This window comes from Zingiber officinale, chromosome 3A (genome assembly GCF_018446385.1).
Source record: "Zingiber officinale cultivar Zhangliang chromosome 3A, Zo_v1.1, whole genome shotgun sequence".
In the NCBI taxonomy this organism is placed as follows: Eukaryota; Viridiplantae; Streptophyta; class Magnoliopsida; order Zingiberales; family Zingiberaceae; genus Zingiber; species Zingiber officinale.
The window spans coordinates 2,962,952-2,981,239 of record NC_055990.1 but is presented as its reverse complement, the minus strand read 5'-3'; the positions used below and the strand labels follow the sequence as shown (position 1 = coordinate 2,981,239).

The following is an 18,288-nucleotide window of genomic DNA, read 5'->3' as shown; positions in this document are numbered from 1 at the left end:
CGAGCTCTACATAGAACAACTCATTATCAGATAAAATGAATTATTTTGAGCTAACAAATATATCTTTTTACAAAAATTTTCTTGTTAAGTATTTTTTAAGTGTTAAAAATTGAAATAAAAGATAAGTTATTTTGAGTCATCATTAGTTTAAGCTAAAATTGATAAGTTATTACCTCTCTTTTTATATTCCTACATATACGTAGGAACGGTTCTTGGGTGGCTGATGTTACAGTTTAGTTTTCTTTTAACTGATAAGTCATCTTTAGTATTAACCAATGAGAGTATTATTTGATTCATAAACTATATTTAGTCTCCACTTTCAAAGTAAATGATTGATTCTACAAGTCGCTCAATTTATATAATTAATCCCACTATCCCAGCACACCCAACCTATGTATTTAATTAGAATAAATTTAACGAAGGTAATTTTTGATCTATTAAATTTAATTATATATATCATGCGCGCACACCATGTTTTTTTTTTTTTATTTGTTAACTTTAATATTATAACTCAAAATCTAAATATTAAAGACTAAACCTCTAAAAAAAATAAAGGAAAAAATATACTTAGTACTCATATTATGAGTACTCTAAGATAGGTAGGTAGCTCTAGAGTATAATATAGATAATCAACGTATAACATTTCTGATGTAATAACTAAGAGTTAATTCTTAGGAACTGATGATTTAGAATTTATCTCATCATATACTTATGGTTTGTGTACCTGTATTTACCTCCCTCTATATTTATGGGGCCGACACTAAAAGGCTGCTAATATAGCGGGGCTATCTTTTTATAAGATAAGTAAGATAATATTCTAGTCCCAAATGATCCAATATCATCGATACCACTACAAAACATTGAATATTTGTCATAGTTTTAAATTTAACGCAACCTTCCTCCTTTATTCGGACTTGAGACCGGTCATGACATGTCGTCATGGACACTAGCACAGGAGGATATTTTACTCTAGCACAGGAGCAAACACTCATACAAATACTAATTGTGCCAACCGGTGGGGTATATATATATAAATATGTGCGCGTGTGTGTTGTCCACATTATGTTCTACATTCATACACACTTAGAGGGTGTTTGGTTGATGGATTTGAGAATGAGGGAATGGAATGATAATAAAATATAATATTTGGATTATAGATTTGAGAATGATAATTTAAAATAATTTATATATTTATATAAATCAGCTAAACTCATATAATTAGGTAGATTTTATTTATATTTCTATTCTCATTTCAATTTATTATCAAACTCATATTCATAATCAATTCAGTTATTTAGTATATTTTCTTTAAAAATAAATTAGGATTTTTTAAAAATTAAATTAAATTTTATTTTAAAAAATTAAAAATATTTTATCCATTCAATAACGTAAAGTCAGTGTAATAATTGAGATAAAAAATATAATAATTTAGATAAAAATAAAAAAAATTATAAAAAATATATACTTAAAAAAAAAAGGGTCGGGCAGGTTATTTGGATTGATCAGTCGGATGGGATTGTGTTTTGGTTTGACACCCCTGTGCCTCTCTCTGCCCGATTCCACTCTCTGCGGAAGAGACCCTCGCTTGTGGTCGGCAATGGAACGAGAGCAGCGTTCTTCGCCTTGCCTTCGTTCCTCCCATCTTCCTTTTCTCGTCCTGATTAATTTCAGGGTTCCAATTATAGCATTCCCATGTAATCAGGTGATATCTCTTGCCGCAATCCGAGTTGTCTGCTTCCGACCTTTGAGGGATTCCCTCCACCCTCCTCCATCTTCTTCCTCCGCTCGTCTCCTTCGGATGTTGCGCTTCTATCTCCAGGCGGCTCTTTACAATATTTGCTTTTGATGCTTTTAGGAATGTCAGCGGGTAGATTTCCGTCAATGGGATTGGTTGCTCACTTGGTTCCTATTGGATCATGCGTTATTTCTTGGGGCTTGGGTTGTCTCGATGAAAGCGGTTGAGTAGAAAAGAACCACGTTGCGATTAGAGAAATTTATGTGTTTCTTACCTAATAATTTGCAGCAGAGAGGCCATCGTTCCGTACTACTTGCCCTTGCTTCTTGAGAAAGAGTTTACAGTTGCGTGTATAAATCCTAGTTTTGGACATTGAGGTGGATTTAAGTCAATTATCTCGTGATTGCTGATGGATTCTGCGAGGAGTTGGTTACACAAATTCCAGCCTAGGGACAAGCCTACATCCAAGAAGAATGAACTTGGATCAGATGAGCAGGATGAAAATGAAGAAAACCTTTCGAAGGCTACAAGGCAAAAGGCAGCTGCTGCCAAACAGTACATAGAAAATCATTACAAAGAACAGATGAAAAACTTGCAAGAGCGCAAGGAAAGGTATAGCTTCCATGAACTTTCTCCCCAGTTACTTCTTCCTTTGCTCTTGTTTGAAGATCTTGGAATTGGATATTCGGATGACATATCTTTGTCCATTTGCTTGTGGCTAATTTTTGAGAAACCTAGCCAGGAGAGAAAAACTGCGCGATGACCTCAGTGAGGCCTAACATTGGACTATGCTAAAAATTTCAAGAACAAAGTCAAGATTTATTGACTACTATTCTATTTTATGCTTTTTGGAAACTCTACATATTGATTAGCAATATGCGTGTGTTTTAACATTTTATTAAATTTCTTAATACTTTTAACATAAAGGATAATTTTTTTCTTGTATTGTTGCTAGGGCCGTAAATGAACCGAATGCTCGTGAACAAATTTGGTGTTCGGCTTGGTATGAGCTTGTTTATGTTTGTTCAATATACATAAGATCAATTAAATGAACAAATTTGAACAATTCGTTTAACTAAACGAATAAGCTTGAACACACATATGTGTTCAGCTCGTTAACGTTTGTGAACATGTTGGTGAACATATTAGTGGATAATGATTGTGAACAATATTCATCAATAAAACGCTTATCAACTTGCAAAATAAATAAAAAAACTTTCAAAATGAATAAACAAATTTGTATTATCAAGCTCAATAACTAATCAAACAAGCTTAAAATGTAAAAGTTTTAAACAATCAAACTTGAATCGAGAGCTCAATAATATCTAAACGAACTCATCTCAAGTCAAGCTCAAACCAAGCTCAAGCTCATAAAAAAGAAACCAAGCCAAGCTTGAACAATCATTTTAACGGCTTGGTTCATTTTAGGCTCGGCTTGGTTACCTTATCAAACAAACTTGAACACCACAAAACTTGGCTCATCTTGGCTTGTTTACAACCTTATTTGTTGCCACCATAATGATATTTCTATTAATAGTTGTTGCACTTCTGTAAGGGGTTTATCCAATCATTCTGTGTCTTGCCATCTGGGATGTTGTTAGGTACTATAGAAATAAAATTTGAGAAATTTGCAGAAGTTTATAAAGATTTGAAAAAAAAATGAAGAAAGAATTGAGTGGGGGATGAAATAGGGATCTAAGTGAGTGTTCATAGTCTGAAACAACCATTGAGCAACTGCTAACTACTTTTTTTTTTCTGTCATGAACGACATATACTACTCAATGCCACTTTGCACAGAGCAGTGCAGGCAGTACACATCTCATATTGGATGGAATGGGTAATTCACCAAGGGAGATTGGTGAGTTTGACTTTTGGGAGATTTGCAAACTTGATGGATAATTGAATGGGGATGGAACCAACTAAAATCAGTTGCTAGCCATTTCTGGTGGTTATGCTTTACATATATTCTAGTCTTATCATTTAGTGTGCAAATGGTGTATGGTACGGGCAGGTCAATATTGAAGAAATTGGGTACTCTTTGTGTCGATGTTTGCTCTAACTGGTACATACTGCCGGGTATTGTACAAAATTAATCCCTGTTCTAAACCTTTTTACCACTTAATTTTCATATTAGTTAAGCCTCTATTTATTTGAGGTAATTTCATGATTTGGGGATATTATAGTGGAAAACATTTCAAGAATCAAAAATACAAATTTTCCTCTTACGTCATATATGTTTGGTTGTTTAGTTTGAATGAAGTCTAATTGGCATGTGCTTTCCAGTGGGGTTGGGTTACACACCTCTCTATTATGTATTTCAACATGAATTGCTGACAAGCCTTCTCTATCTTTACCTTAGGACTTGTTGATGTTACCTCCAGGTCAACTTTAAAGTTGGTAATAACTAGTTACACTCATTGGTAATTATACCAATTATAGCTTATTGTGAGAAGCCATCCACTTAAGCAATTTTCATTTTAAATTATTCATTGAAAATACTAACCTAGAACCAATTCATTTTTGTTGAAGGTAGCCTGTGGTGTGCATGAGAGTTGAGAATCCGGTATGGCATTTATAAAAAATTGATTGAGTGACCGCTATATCAAAAGCTTAAGTGATAAGGGACCCAAATTATAGATTTGTGGTTTGAGAATGTTTACTTAGTAACATGTAATCAATTAAATATTTATATGCTTCTCCTTCGCAGACGCGTTAGTTTGGAGAAGAAACTAGCTGAAGCTGATGTTTCAGAAGAAGATCAATACAATATTTTAAAGTATTTGGAGCAGAAGGAGACCTTATACATGCGCCTTCAAAGGCATAGAATGGGAGCTGATGATTTTGAATTACTTACAATAATAGGAAAAGGTGCTTTTGGGGAGGTATGCTTATATTTAAAATTATCACGTTGCATAGCTTTAAAATTATCACATACAAAAGTTTACTCAATGCTCTTATGCTAAAAATAATTATTATTTTGTACAGTTAAAGATACAGGTTCCCTACCATATATCAAATTTGAATTCTTGTTTGTTTGTAGTGTGTTTAAAAAATGAACTCTCTTTATGGGTCTTTAAGTTAATTTTTTAACGGTATCAGGTTGGTTGCAATTCCTTATCAAGTAGCTATCCTCTCCAGCCATATAAAGCTAAATTTTATATGTTGCATGTATAGATTCAAGGCGATCTATCACTTTTGAGAGAAATTTGCAATATGGTTCTTTCATATTTTGAATAAATTTAAAATTAAAGGCATCAATCATTTAGCTAAAAAATAAAAAAGACGGGCCACAAATAGAATGTTCTATTTGTTGAGATTGTTGTGCGTCTAGGAGGGGTGAATAGACACAACCTCTAAATTCAAATACTTGCTAGGAGTTCCACCTCCGGACTTCCTTTCTTGCTAGGACTTACTCCTCTGAAGCTTCTCATATGCCAGGAGTCTCACTCCTCCGGGACTTTCATCTATTGTCTTTCATTTACCAAGACCTCAATTCACCTACCATGAGTTTGCTCTTCCAGAATTTCTCATCTGCCAAGACCTCTTTGACTTCGACTGCCACGAGTTCATTCTGGGATTTCTTGTCTACCAACAACTCTTGAACTTCATAGCTACTAAATGATTGCTTACTTTTATTACATAGGACATAACTAATATTTTAAATAATCCATTTTAATTGTGAAATTCTTTGATCATTGTTATTGAAAATTAATTATGCTCCACAATCTGATTAATGATAAAGTTTTTGTATTTTTTTTTGTTTGTTAATATAACATTGCACCCACTTAAGAAAATTTCTGGCCTCGATACCAATGGCAGCTCTAGGGAGGACGAGTAAGCAAGAGAGAGGTTATGGGAGAAGAGGGGAAGGGCTTTGGGTGAGATCAAGAGGAGGAGGAGGGAGAGTTCCCAGGTTCAGAGCACTGGAGAAGGAAGAAATTGTGAGAAAACAAGGGATGGGGAGGGATTCTATTACCAAAAACCAAATCCATAGTCCCAGGTTCAGAGAACTGAAGGAGTAAATTATGAGAAAATGAAGGATGGGGCGGGATTCTAATACCAAAACCCCCACTCCATAATGGATTGAGTCAACTGAACTCATTCGGTTTGCTCTAACTTCATCATTCACCTTGGATGTTATAAGAATTAAGTAATGTGGCTTCACAAATGAAATTGTAATTTCATTCTATCTTTTAATCATGTTATCTTCATTTTAGCATGTACTTCACGTGCAGGTTAGAGTCTGTCAGGAGAAAGTAACTGGTAATATATATGCAATGAAGAAGCTTAAGAAATCAGAGATGCTTCGCCGAGGCCAGGTTGAGCATGTTAAGGCGGAAAGGAACCTACTTGCTGAGGTTGATAGCAATTGTATAGTGAAGTTATATTGTTCCTTTCAAGATGATGAATACTTGTATCTCATCATGGAATACCTACCTGGTGGGGATGTAATGACATTGCTTATGCGGAAAGATACACTGACTGAAGATGAGGCTAGATTTTATATTGGTGAATTAGTTTTAGCGATTGAATCTATCCATAAACATAATTACATTCACAGGTTTGTGGAATAACTCAAAATATTCTTCGCAGACCTATTTTTTCACAACATCTAAAAGCTTTAATACTGTTTCGTATCAGGGATATCAAGCCTGATAATCTATTACTTGATAGATATGGACACCTAAAGCTGTCAGATTTTGGATTATGTAAACCGTTGCATTGCAGTAATTTTCCAGATTTGCAAGAAAAGGATACTGCTAGTGAAAGAGACTGCAGCGGATCTTCACAGAATGATGAGTGGCCATCAATACCGAAACGTACACAACAGGAACAGTTAGAGCACTGGCAAAGAAATAGGAGAAATTTGGTAATCTTCGTTGATTAGTTATTCTTCAGTATCTGTATTGTAATTGAAGTGATATTGGTCTGCTTGTCTATGGAGATCCATGAATACTTTGTCTAAAACTTGATTTTGGTTACCGTGATGAAAGAATTTGATAATGCCTTTACTGACAGGTCAAAGCTAATAATTTACAGGTATATACTCCATTCAAATCCATTAGAGCATGCCTGCAAATTCACCTTAATCATATTTGTTATCGAAGTCAGATGGCATAATTATAAAGTCATTATGCTCCATGAGAATCACGTGAGAAACTTCATTTATGCTATAGAAAAGAGAATCTTCCTGAATGCATGGCTAGATAGTTGAACTCCAGAGATTTAGTAACTATCTGCTTGTCATTTTAGTATTTTAACATTTACACTGAGGTGTAATCTTTTTCTAGTTTAGTTGCATTAAGGCACATGTACAGTCTCCTGTATTTATATTTATCATCATATCTAGCTCTAGATTGATCATATAATTTACCTTAAACTGATAACTATATTACAAGATGCTTCTTGGGCAGCATCTTGATGGACAATTTTTTTACCTAAAACATTATCAATAAAATGGAATCAAGAAGGTTGCTTAGAGCACCTTTTATATCTTATCACATCCACCCAACTATCGATTGAGTAATAGTTGGATATACAATACCATAACAGCAACCACCAAACCTTATCCCACTAAATGAGAATTGGCTAAATGAATCCTCCTATGCCATTGGACTATCGTTGACTGTATTATTATATTTTAAATAAATTTTATGTTGTTTTATCGTTACTAACCAAGTTTTCTTTGGTATCCTCTTCTTCATTTAATGTGTATTTGTCATTGTTTCACATCAATTGGAGCATTTATTAATTGTCTAAGTACATGCTCATACCGGTTAGTGAAATGTTGATTGTTTTTTTGGTGGGCCCATAGTGTTGAGTTTAAGTTAGTGGGATTAGTTTAATAGTTTAAGTTGGATGGCTTCTTGTGTTTTATATGTGATTTGCTCTTATGAGCTTCTGGTCTTTTGTTTTCATTATCAGTTTTCTTTTTATTTTTTGAGGAAAAGGGCCCAGATCCAATATTCTATTCAATGGAATAAATTATGTACAATGTGGAGAATTACATGCCTATGGTTTCATATTATTATTATTTCTTTAAAAAAGGACCAAAAGAAAAGAAGATGAATCTATAGTTCTAAACCTTTAAGAAGCTACAAGAAATGAAATGCTACAGTGAAAGGTAGTTGTGGTTGTTGGTTATATGGGATTTTAACAAGTGTATCTGCTGAAATGCATTTTGCAAAACCAGTTTGTTTCACTGGTTCCAGAGTTTGTGACCCAAAGAAAGATTGTAGTCTCATTTGCTCACACGTCAAATTTTGGGAACTAATCTACTGGTAAAGCAAAACTTTCACCGAATCTGATTATGTAGACAACTCATTTGAAACTCGAGTAACTATTTCATTCTTCAAATAATGATGAATGGATTTCAACAACTTGCCTGAGAACAAACAACATGGATTCTGGGAACTCCTCTTAGTTTCTTATTAATCTTTGTCATAGGAGAAGCTGGTTGATAGGAAAGAAACACACACACATACTACAGAACCAAACTTAGATCCTTGCACTTAATTTTCTAACATAACTACTAAAATAATACCTATTTGGGATTACATTAGATGTATTCTATACTCCCCCTGCTGAAGTAAATATTGCAATCTATGGCCAATTAATCACCAAAAAAAAACTTCCACAAGGATAAAAGCATTTTGGTACATGTTATGTTTGTAAAAGATAAAAAATGGTGCAACAATTGAGAGCTTTGGAAGTGTTATGTCGAAATGGCTTGACAAAAGAAGTATGATCTTCTTCCATAGAGACTACTAGTATATAAGGTTTACAAAGAAAATTTTAATTTATTACTGATAAGAGTTAAACTAGGATTACATTTTCTTCTCTCTTGCAATATTAATAAAGAGAAAAATCTAAGAAATTGGTAAATTTCAACACTACTTTGAGCACAAGGAAGAGAAGATAAAGGTCCAATCAACAAAGAGAATCAAAGAAAATGTAGCAGAATGAAACTAGATTTCCAACTTCTACTTTCTGAGAGATTAAAGGATAAATATCTGGAAAAGAGTAAGCATCTGATATTCTACACTATTAAAAGGGAGATATAAAAAGGAGTTTGCAATATTCTGACATCAATAAAGAAGAGAGAAGATGTTGGAAAAGAAAGAAAACAATCTTAGAGAAGTCCTAAATCCAATAGATGAGAAAATGAATAAAATGAAGATGAAAGGACTTAGAAATACATCAATTTGAGACAAAAGCGAGAGGAAGATGCAGTGCAGTTCTAAATCTGCATTGTTCTTGATCTGCCCAGTTCATATGGAACTAAACCTAACATTAAAACAGCAAATAGCATTGTGACTCACACAATATTTCTAACATCCATGAATATACTAAAGATTTCTAACATCCATGAATACACTTAAGCATTGTGCCCAGTTTTTTTTAGAACTAAAGGATATAAGATAACTCAGAGTATTCAGGAGAACTTGTATTATGAGATTCATATCTTAGTGATTTTCAGTTGATCTAATATGATGATGAAATGCAATTGACAGAACAATGAAATAATGATAGTGCTGGGTTTTTACACTTTATAGAAGCAAATGGACACTTCTGATTTGGATAAAACTTTCATTTTGCATATTTGGATAATTACTAGTAAATGCTGCTAAGTTGCAGATTTATTATGCTGAATAACTGGTTCACACTTTCTCTTACTATATTGTTGGATACATCAGGCATATTCGACTGTTGGCACACCTGACTATATTGCTCCAGAGGTTCTACTTAAGAAGGGTTATGGGATGGAGTGTGATTGGTACTTAATAAACCTGTTACAAATTACAATAATTGCAACAATCCTTGTGCTCTAATTGTGTTTGTATTGTTGTAAAGGTGGTCACTAGGGGCCATCATGTATGAAATGCTTGTTGGCTATCCTCCATTTTACTCTGATGAACTTATGGCAACATGCAGGAAGGTAACTTGTTTCATATTTTAAATGACAACCATGATAGTATTCCAGTACTCCATGCCAACCATAGAAAAGTTTGATCTTGTCTTACTCTTATATTTTATCTCAGTCTGCAAATCGACTAGTTGATTGCCTATGCTTTATTTCCATGTCATATTATTCTCAAACCTCAGTTCCATTTTGGCATGGAAGAATTGTGTTGATGAAGTTACAGATTGTTGATCCTTTGTCATGTTAATGTTTTCCTGGTTGAAGGGGAGCCTTGGCGCAACGGTAAAATTGTTGCCATGTGGCCAAAAGGTCATGGGTTCGAATCCTGGAAACAGCCTCTTGCAAAAAGCAGGGTAAGGCTGCGTATAATGGATCCTTCCCCGGGACCCCGCATGGCAGGAGCTTCGTGCACCGGGTGCCTTTTTTTGAAGGGGAGCCTTGGAGCAACGGTAAAGTTGTTGCCATGTGACCAAAATGTCACGGGTTCGAATCCTGGAAACAGCCTCTTGCAAAAAGCAGGGTAAGATTGCGTACAATGGATCCTTCCCCGGGACCCCGCATGACGGGAGCTTCGTGCACCGGGCTGTCCTTTTTTTTTATTCTTTTTTTTTCGATGAACAAGTGGGGAAGATTAAGTGTTCCCTACAATAATATATCAAAGACATGTTAGTATCTAACTCAAAGTTTTTTACATGCCAAGTAGTATGTTCAGATACAACTCAGAACTCAAAATACAAGGCAGATTTAAACACAAAACATCAATGTGGGAAAGAAGATTATCAGGACATCCTTGTTGATGGAAGTGTATGTGGAAGATAATTTCTAATTTATACTTTCCTTCCATTAGCATGATAGTTGAAAAAAGTATTTGCATCACTCCTTGGTCACACTGCTGCATGCTTGAAACTTTGTGAAATTCAACACAACAACCGAATGATCTAAGAATCCTTTGAATTGCTAAATTAACATTAAATCAAAGCTAAAGAATGAAGTCAACTAAAATTGTTATGTAGGGATGCCTTTTAGTTCCTTCTGAAGGGTCTTTGAAGTTCTTATTGCGAGGAAGTGGTCCCCTGAGTGGGTGGATTTTGCCTCTTGTATCTCAATAATATCAACATTTGCATTAAGGTGTTTGAGAAGGCAAGTGAAAGTATGCTCTCCCAATTCACTATCCAGTAACATGAAAGAATCCGTTGCAAGCCCCATAGAGCATACCACCATCCAACCCATTAGATTCAATTCTGCCTAGTATAGAAAGTGCCAAACGAGAGAGATACACCTGCTAATAATCCAATTTGCTTTACTTTAAGTCCCACCAGATCCCATTTGTGTTTCTTCAGCAGATTAACAGCATAATTCTTTTTATTTCCTCCCTGTAGTCCTCTCACATTCCAGGATATTAAGTGTTGTATGATGGATAAAGTGTCAAGACAGTTATACTTGTTTTTCACTTGTTTTCTAAAGTTGGAAGTTTATATTTTTCCATAAGAATTTGGAACCTGCAAAAATTAATTTGATAAAAGCTTTTACCCACAACTCTTCACTAGTTATTCATAATATTTCACATTTCTCCTTTTTGATATTCACACAGATAGTCAATTGGCGAACACACTTAAAGTTTCCTGATGAAGCAAAACTATCTTTAGAAGCAAAAAATTTGATAAGTAAACTATTGTGTAATGTTGAAGAACGGCTTGGCACAAATGGTGCTAGTGAAATAAAGGTTCAGTCATATCTCTATCTCCCGACAAATGTAAGAGACTCCGTACCAAGAATGATGAATTCATTATGTATTTATATCTACATCAGGCTCACTGTTGGTTCACTGGTGTTGACTGGGACAAACTTTATCAAATGGATGCAGCATTTATACCAGAGGTCAAGGATGAGTTGGACACCCAAAACTTTGAGAAGTTTGAAGAGGTTGAAATATTTGACATGGTTTTACTTTTTTTTATTATTATTATTTATATATAGTTATATTGCTAGTCTTTCTTTACAACAATGCCTTGCAGTGTGATGCCCATGTTCACACTTCATCTAAGTCGGGCCCTTGGAGAAAAGTAAGTTTAGTTCCATATATCTACTTTCACAGCTTTGTTCCCGATTTAAGTCTTTCTATAATGCTTTCATTGTAATTTGTGATCAAAGGTTCGTGGAGTCTTTATTTACCTATTTATTTTTATATAGTCAATTCACATAACTTGTGTCTGCATCTCTTTAAGTTTATGTAATTTGTGTGTTTCTGAATGTGTGTTTATGTGCATCTTCTGTGCTGCTTAGATATGATGTGTCAGGAACTTCTATGCTCAAACACTTACGCATTTAGGCAAGTTGCAGTTTATAGTTTATGTTTTAACATATTCTAGGTTCTTTAGAAGTATGCAAAAGGGGCCTAGGTGGTTTTAAGAGAAGAAAAGAGGAAAACATTCTGGAGGAACAAGGCTTTGCTATCAATCTCAGTAGATGGGTTTCACTGTCAGTGAATCCTCTATTCTTCTTTTCTTGCTGAAGTTGGTGGTTTGCACATGGAGAAGATGTTCACATCCCAGAGGAGGAAGCTTAGATCTAGAAGTGAATGCAAAGGAAGAGGCAGTGCCACATTCCATTGGGAGTGAGATGGAGACAGATGGAGAGATGTGGAAGACACTAGTCAAACAATTTTTTGATGGATAAGACTTCGATCTGTGACATGGATAGGTGAATGCAATAGACATAGTTTGTCAAAGTGGAAAGCTGAAGAGTTAAAAACAAATCAATGTTACCTTTCTTATTGGAGATTGGAAGATACACCAAATGAAGCAGCCATAAAGCCTTGAATGTTATAGCAAGAGGAATGTGTGAATGAAACTTCAGGCAAAAAATTTGGATGAACGTGAAGCATTCTAATACAAAGTCTGCAATTGTTCATATCACAAATGATTAAGTATCAATCTAATATAGTTTGTATTTCTTTTACAATTCCATGGTCATGGGAAAATTATAATGGAAGAATATTTAACTCTTACATATTTTGTGACAGTACAAGCATTAGGTGAAATATACGATGACTCTAATACAACATGGGATAAGATGGTATCAAAGTTGAAAATAGTAGCTAAGAGTGTACGCGGTGAGTCAAAGGGACATGCACCACTAAGTAAAGAATCTTGGTGGTGGAATGAGAAAGTACAAAAGAAAGTGAAGGAAAAACGAATAGCTTATAAGGAATTATATATTTGTAAGAACGAGAAAAACTTGAAAAAATATACAATAGCCAAGAAAGAAGCTAAGAAAGTAATGAGTGAAGCAAAAAATGAAACTTTTGAACGGTTATATCAAAAATTGGATACAAAAGAAGGGGAAAGAGACATTTATAGAATAGCTAAAGTGAGAAAAAATAAGAGATCTTAGCCAAATAAAATGTATTAAAGATGAATGTAATAGGGTATTAGTAAACGATGGAAAAATAAAAGAGCGGTGGAAGAGATATTTTCATCAACTTTTTAATGAAGTTTTAGGTGACCAACTTAACTTAGGTAATTTAATTAGGTCAAATGAGGATAGAAATTTTAATTTTTATCGTAGAATTCAAACTTCGGAAGTAAAACAAACTTTAAATGAGATGTACAATGGAAAAGCCGTTGGACTAGATGATATTCCGATAGAGGTATGGAAGTGCTTAGGGAAATAAGGTATTGAATGACTTACAAAATTATTTAACATGATATTGAAAACGAAAAAAATGTCTGATCAATGGAGGATAAGTACTCTAGTTCCCTTATATAAGAATAAGGGAGACGTACAAAATTGTGCAAACTATAGGGGTATTAAACTAATGAGTCATACTATGAAACTTTGGGAAAAAGTAATAGAAAAAAGATTAAGGAAGGAGGCCTCAGTGACAAAAAATCAATTTGGGTTCATGCCTGGAAGGTCGACAATAGAAGCTATACATCTTCTTAGACAATTAATTGAAAAATATCGGGAGCAAAAACAAGATCTACACATGGTATTCATTGACTTAGAAAAAGATTATGATAGAGTCCCAAGATAAATTATATGGAGAATTTTAGAAAAGAGAGGTGTTAGCGTAACTTATATTGAACTAATTAAGGATATGTATGAGGATGTAACGACCAGAGTAAAGACTTCAGGGGGAGTAACTGAAGCATTTCCAATAAAGATAGAGTTACATCAAGGATCAGCTCTAAGTCCCTATCTTTTTACACTAATTATGGACGAACTCACTGCACACATTCAAGACACAGTACCGTGGTGCATGTTGTTTGCAGATGATATCATTTTGGTAGATGAGACACGTGAAGGAGTAAATGCTAAGCTAGAATTTTGGAGGGAAACACTAGAAGGGAAAGGTTTTAAGCTTAGTAGATTAAAGACAGAATATATGGAATTTAAGTTTAGTAATATTAGAAGTAATGAAACAATTGTTAAGATAGGAGAGGACGAGTTGCCCGGAACCGAGAGATTTAAATATTTAGGATCATTTTTACAAAATGATGGAGGGATTGAGAGAGATGTCTTACATATAATACAAGCAGGATGGGTGAAATGGAGGGGAGTGTCAAGTGTTCTATGTGATCGTAAAGTACCTCTTAAACTTAACGGTAAGTTCTATAAAACCGCAGTTAGACCTGCTATGTTATATGGAGCTGAATGTTGGGCTATGACTCGAGCACAGAGCAGAAGATGAGAGTTGCAGAGATAAGGATGTTAAGGTGGATGTGTGGACATACGAAGATGGACAAAATAAGAAATGAGAGCATTAGAGAGAAAGTCGGAGTTGCATCTATTGAGGAAAAACTTCGAGAGACACGTTTAAGATGGTACGGACATGTACTTAGACGACCAATAAATGTTTCAGTTAGGCGATGTGAAACTATGATAAACATGCATATCAAACGAGGAAGAGGAAGACCAAAAAAGACTTGGTTAGCAACAATAAAACAGGATAAAATTTATTTAAATATAGATGATGATATAATAGGAGATAGAGCTCAATAGCATAAAAGGATTCATACAGCCGACCCCACCTAGTGGGAAAAGGCTTGGTTGTTGTTGTTGTACATATTTTGTGACTTTATCCTAAATTGTTAGCCATGATGGTCAAAGAGTGTAACTATAGATATATGCCAGCTTCAGAATTGCACTAGCATATGAATGTAAATGTTGCTCTACATTATACAAACCTTAGCTTGTTCTTATTGTCGCTTTAAGTCTAAGTAACAGCATAATGCCCCTTTAATTGACCAGTTCAATGTCAAATTGTGAGCAACAACAATTTATAGCATGATCAAAATATGAAATCTTATGCAGTGCATTAAAACAATGATTTTTATTACAGTACTCTGATGTATATTTCTTTTTTATAATATTAGTATTCTGTTAATGATTTCGTCTTTGAACCTCTGCAGATGCTCTCGTCCAAGGATCTGAATTTCATGGGATACACATATAAGAACTTTGAAATAGTTCATGATCATGAAGTGCCTGGAATAGGTATTGTTTTATTTCTATCTTTACTTAATATTTTTTTACATAATATATATATATTTTTTACAACAGATTAAAGACAGTAGATCTATCTATGGTTGTCCATGGAAAATTGCAGACAATAGAGATTTACTATAACTGTACCATGTAATTCAAAAGTCAGAAAATGTACACAGTCTTACATAGGCTCGGTTGATTGGTGTACCCAACACACATAGTTGGGACTCATGGTTTATTCATTCACCATTGGATCAATTTAGTTTTATGAATGAGTCACCTTCTTTTTACATGAAATCACCTTACAAAATCCTGTGAATGTTTGAGCACAATGTTCCAATTGTAGACTGGAGTTGCATTTTTTGAATAACTTTAGAAGTCTAGACATAAGAATAAGATATAAAGATTAAACAGCTGTTTTCGATGTTATATTCTGTTCTTATTGTAGCGCCCCAGACGCTCCTCATAGCTCGTCCCAAACTATGTGAAGGGAGGTAAATCACCAAAAGAGGTATTTTGTTCTTATAGACATAGTGTCAGTCTTATCTTCGTTAAATGCCTTGGTTCGAGTAGTACTTGGCTACCCAGGCACTTGCAATTGTTGTCTCTCAGTCTCCATCTGAAGTTGTAACTCGAGATGAGAATTTGGAGGTGGAGGATGTTGTTAGTGGATGTGGACCTAATTCATATCCACCATTTGTTCACTATAGTTGCACCTATTATCATTTGGATCATTTGTGGTGTAAATTTGGAAGACCGCCTTCTACAAAAGCCAATAATCAAGCTAGCGCCACTTAATCATCTCTTGGCTCTATATCAACATCCACAACACCTATCAGTTCTACTAAATATGAACAAATTCCGGCATTACTTTGATTGTACTATCAAACCTACATCTGGCATAGTGCTTCCATAATTCTTTAAAAAATATTAGGGGGACCCTTATGAGATACAATGGGCCCTAGTGAAATTTCAAAAGAAATGCTTTTTTATAAAAGCAAAAAAGGTTTCTTTCATGTTGCCTCCTCACTTATAGGGATAGCAACAATTTTTTTGAGTACCCATGAATATATTAATGCAGTTCACTTGATCCATAACATGAGTGGAGCAGTAGGTGTTTTTTATTTCATAGTTTGGTATTGATTGGCAAACAAGTTGTCAAAATAGGCAACAAATATTATTATAGATCTTGATTTCAGGAGTGAGTCACTTTGGAAGACTGAAGTTCTGTATTGCAACACTACTTCAATATGCTCTTCCCTACTCTGGTAGAATTTTTCTAATATTTGTATTCCACTTTCTGATTTTCTATTCCACACATTGTTGCAATACAATATTTGATTTCCACTTTCTGTTTTCTATTCGCCACATTGTTGTTTTCATTTATTAATTATGATATTTATGAAATTATTTATATCTTATTTAATAAAACAAGATAAAATTTATTTAAATATAGATGATGATATCATAGGAGATAGAGCTCAATGGCGTAAAAGGATTCAGCCGACCCCACCTAATGGGAAAAGACTTGATTGTTGTTGTTGTATTTATATCCTATTTACTTCTTTCAGATATATTCCTTTTTGTAATATATAGAGCAGCTCCTTTGAATTCTCTGAAGAGACAGTATTGCATTGACTGATCAGCTTGTGTCTTTTTCAGCTGAGTTAAAGAAGAAGAGCAAATCTAAGAAGCCAAGTATCAAGTCACTTTTTGGTATTTCTCTTCTTTCTAGAAATGCATTTTTTAAAAAGAAATGTTACTTATATTCTCAGAAAGAATTGGCTGACGATGACCCTGTGCATAATATTTTCTTGGTATTGTATGACCTAAAGACAGTAGATATTTCAAGTGTAACTAGTATTGCGATAAAATTAAACCCAAAAAAATCATAGGCAGTGTTTATTCATTGGCATTGTTCAACCATCTCAACAAACATGCATCTCAACCTTCAATTGCAAAAATTTTAGTACATTTTTTTTTCACAATATTTTTTTCACAATAATTTGTCATGCTGACTGTTACATAAAACATTGGGTGATTCAAAGGATTAAATGCAAGTAATAGGCATAGTCAATTTTCAAATCTTTCACAGTCTATCATACATTGGTGCAATAATTGAGCCTTAGATCTTTTATAAACTAAACATGCGGTAATAGCTAGTGTTAGTGCCCTTGATTTCTCTTCCAAAAGTTTGTGTCCTCGAAATATATACACGTTTCTGCTATTGTAAACCAATGTGATATATAGTTCTTCTTTTAAACCCTAGGCAAAGTGATCGTAGTTCAGAAAAAATAAATATTAGCAATCTTACATTTTTTTGTGCAATGTGTTTTCAGAATCCTCAGAAGCAGAAGGTCAATCTGGAGAACCTGTTTAATGAAACTACCATAATGTTTCTATGGAGTCGTTTCAAGCCAAGGTTCGTTTTCACCATACCATTTTAATCTAATGTCAGTAGTTTGAGAATTGTATCATTTTGACAATCACATTGGCATGCAAATAGGTTTGTCAAAATCGAGCACTTGACACTGTTTGCAAGCAGAGTGAGGCAAGAGCCTATGCAAATTCTTTAATTACCAAATATAGTGGCAGTGCAAATTATGCTACTTCAAGCAGTAGCGGATCTGTTCTAGTTGTATTTTCTTGTAAAAATTCTTGTTGTAATTTTCCAATCGATTGAATGGTTCGTTTTGTTTTGTTTTTCTTTTATTGGTGACTATTTAATACGTATTCTAAAACAATTATGGACTCTTGAGACATTAATTTATACTTTTTTTAATCATTGTATAGTGGAAATTTCATATGGATCATTCTAAATACCCTGATTTTGTGTACGTGAGTTCTATGTAATTAATTTGAATAATAACGACAATGAGTGGTAATAATTTTATATCATATAGTTTGTGATTCTTGAAGTTGAAAAACTCAAGTAAACCGCGGAAGTCACTTAAAAAAATTTTCAAGATTTTTTATTTGACACTCCAGAACAATCAGCAATTTTGTATCGTTACCCTGTAAAAATAATGAATTTTTGTTTGTAATTAGTAGGAAAATAAAAAAATAAAAATGTTCTCCTTTAAATTTTAGCCTTTTATTATACTAAGTAATCTGAAAGAGCAGATTTTGTATTTTTTTT

The 18,288-nt window shown here is 34.0% G+C and overlaps 1 protein-coding gene across 2 annotated transcripts; it reads left to right on the top strand.

Moving 5' to 3' along the window:
* Positions 1-1,501: 1,501 nt before the first annotated feature.
* Positions 1,502-17,934, top strand: LOC122051037 (serine/threonine-protein kinase tricornered-like). 2 transcript variants are annotated; one of them, XM_042611948.1, is made up of 13 exons: positions 1,502-2,347; positions 4,443-4,617; positions 5,971-6,296; positions 6,377-6,605; positions 9,433-9,512; positions 9,590-9,674; positions 11,251-11,382; positions 11,469-11,582; positions 11,675-11,722; positions 15,074-15,158; positions 16,812-16,865; positions 17,489-17,571; positions 17,656-17,934. In XM_042611948.1, the coding sequence occupies exons 1-12, from the start codon at positions 2,145-2,147 to the stop codon at positions 17,527-17,529; spliced, it is 1,572 nt and encodes a 523-aa protein (XP_042467882.1). In that variant the 5' UTR covers positions 1,502-2,144; the 3' UTR covers positions 17,530-17,571; positions 17,656-17,934. The 2 variants fall into 2 exon arrangements, 1 of the variants encoding a protein (XP_042467882.1); XR_006131302.1 differs by lacking the exon at positions 17,656-17,934 and having other exon boundaries at positions 11,251-11,412; positions 11,524-11,582; positions 17,489-17,577.
* Positions 17,935-18,288: the final 354 nt, after the last annotated feature.

What these genes read in the sequence shown, in the direction of transcription:
- LOC122051037 (XM_042611948.1), top strand. Translation starts at nt 2,145, where the DNA reads ATGGATTCTGCGAGGAGTTGGTTACACAAATTCCAGCCTAGGGACAAG. An exon ending in GAAAAGGTGCTTTTGGGGAG is followed by an intron (nt 4,618 to 5,970) that starts GTATGCTTATAT and finishes CTTCACGTGCAG; the next exon opens with GTTAGAGTCTGTCAGGAGAA. An exon ending in AAACATAATTACATTCACAG is followed by an intron (nt 6,297 to 6,376) that starts GTTTGTGGAATA and finishes GTTTCGTATCAG; the next exon opens with GGATATCAAGCCTGATAATC.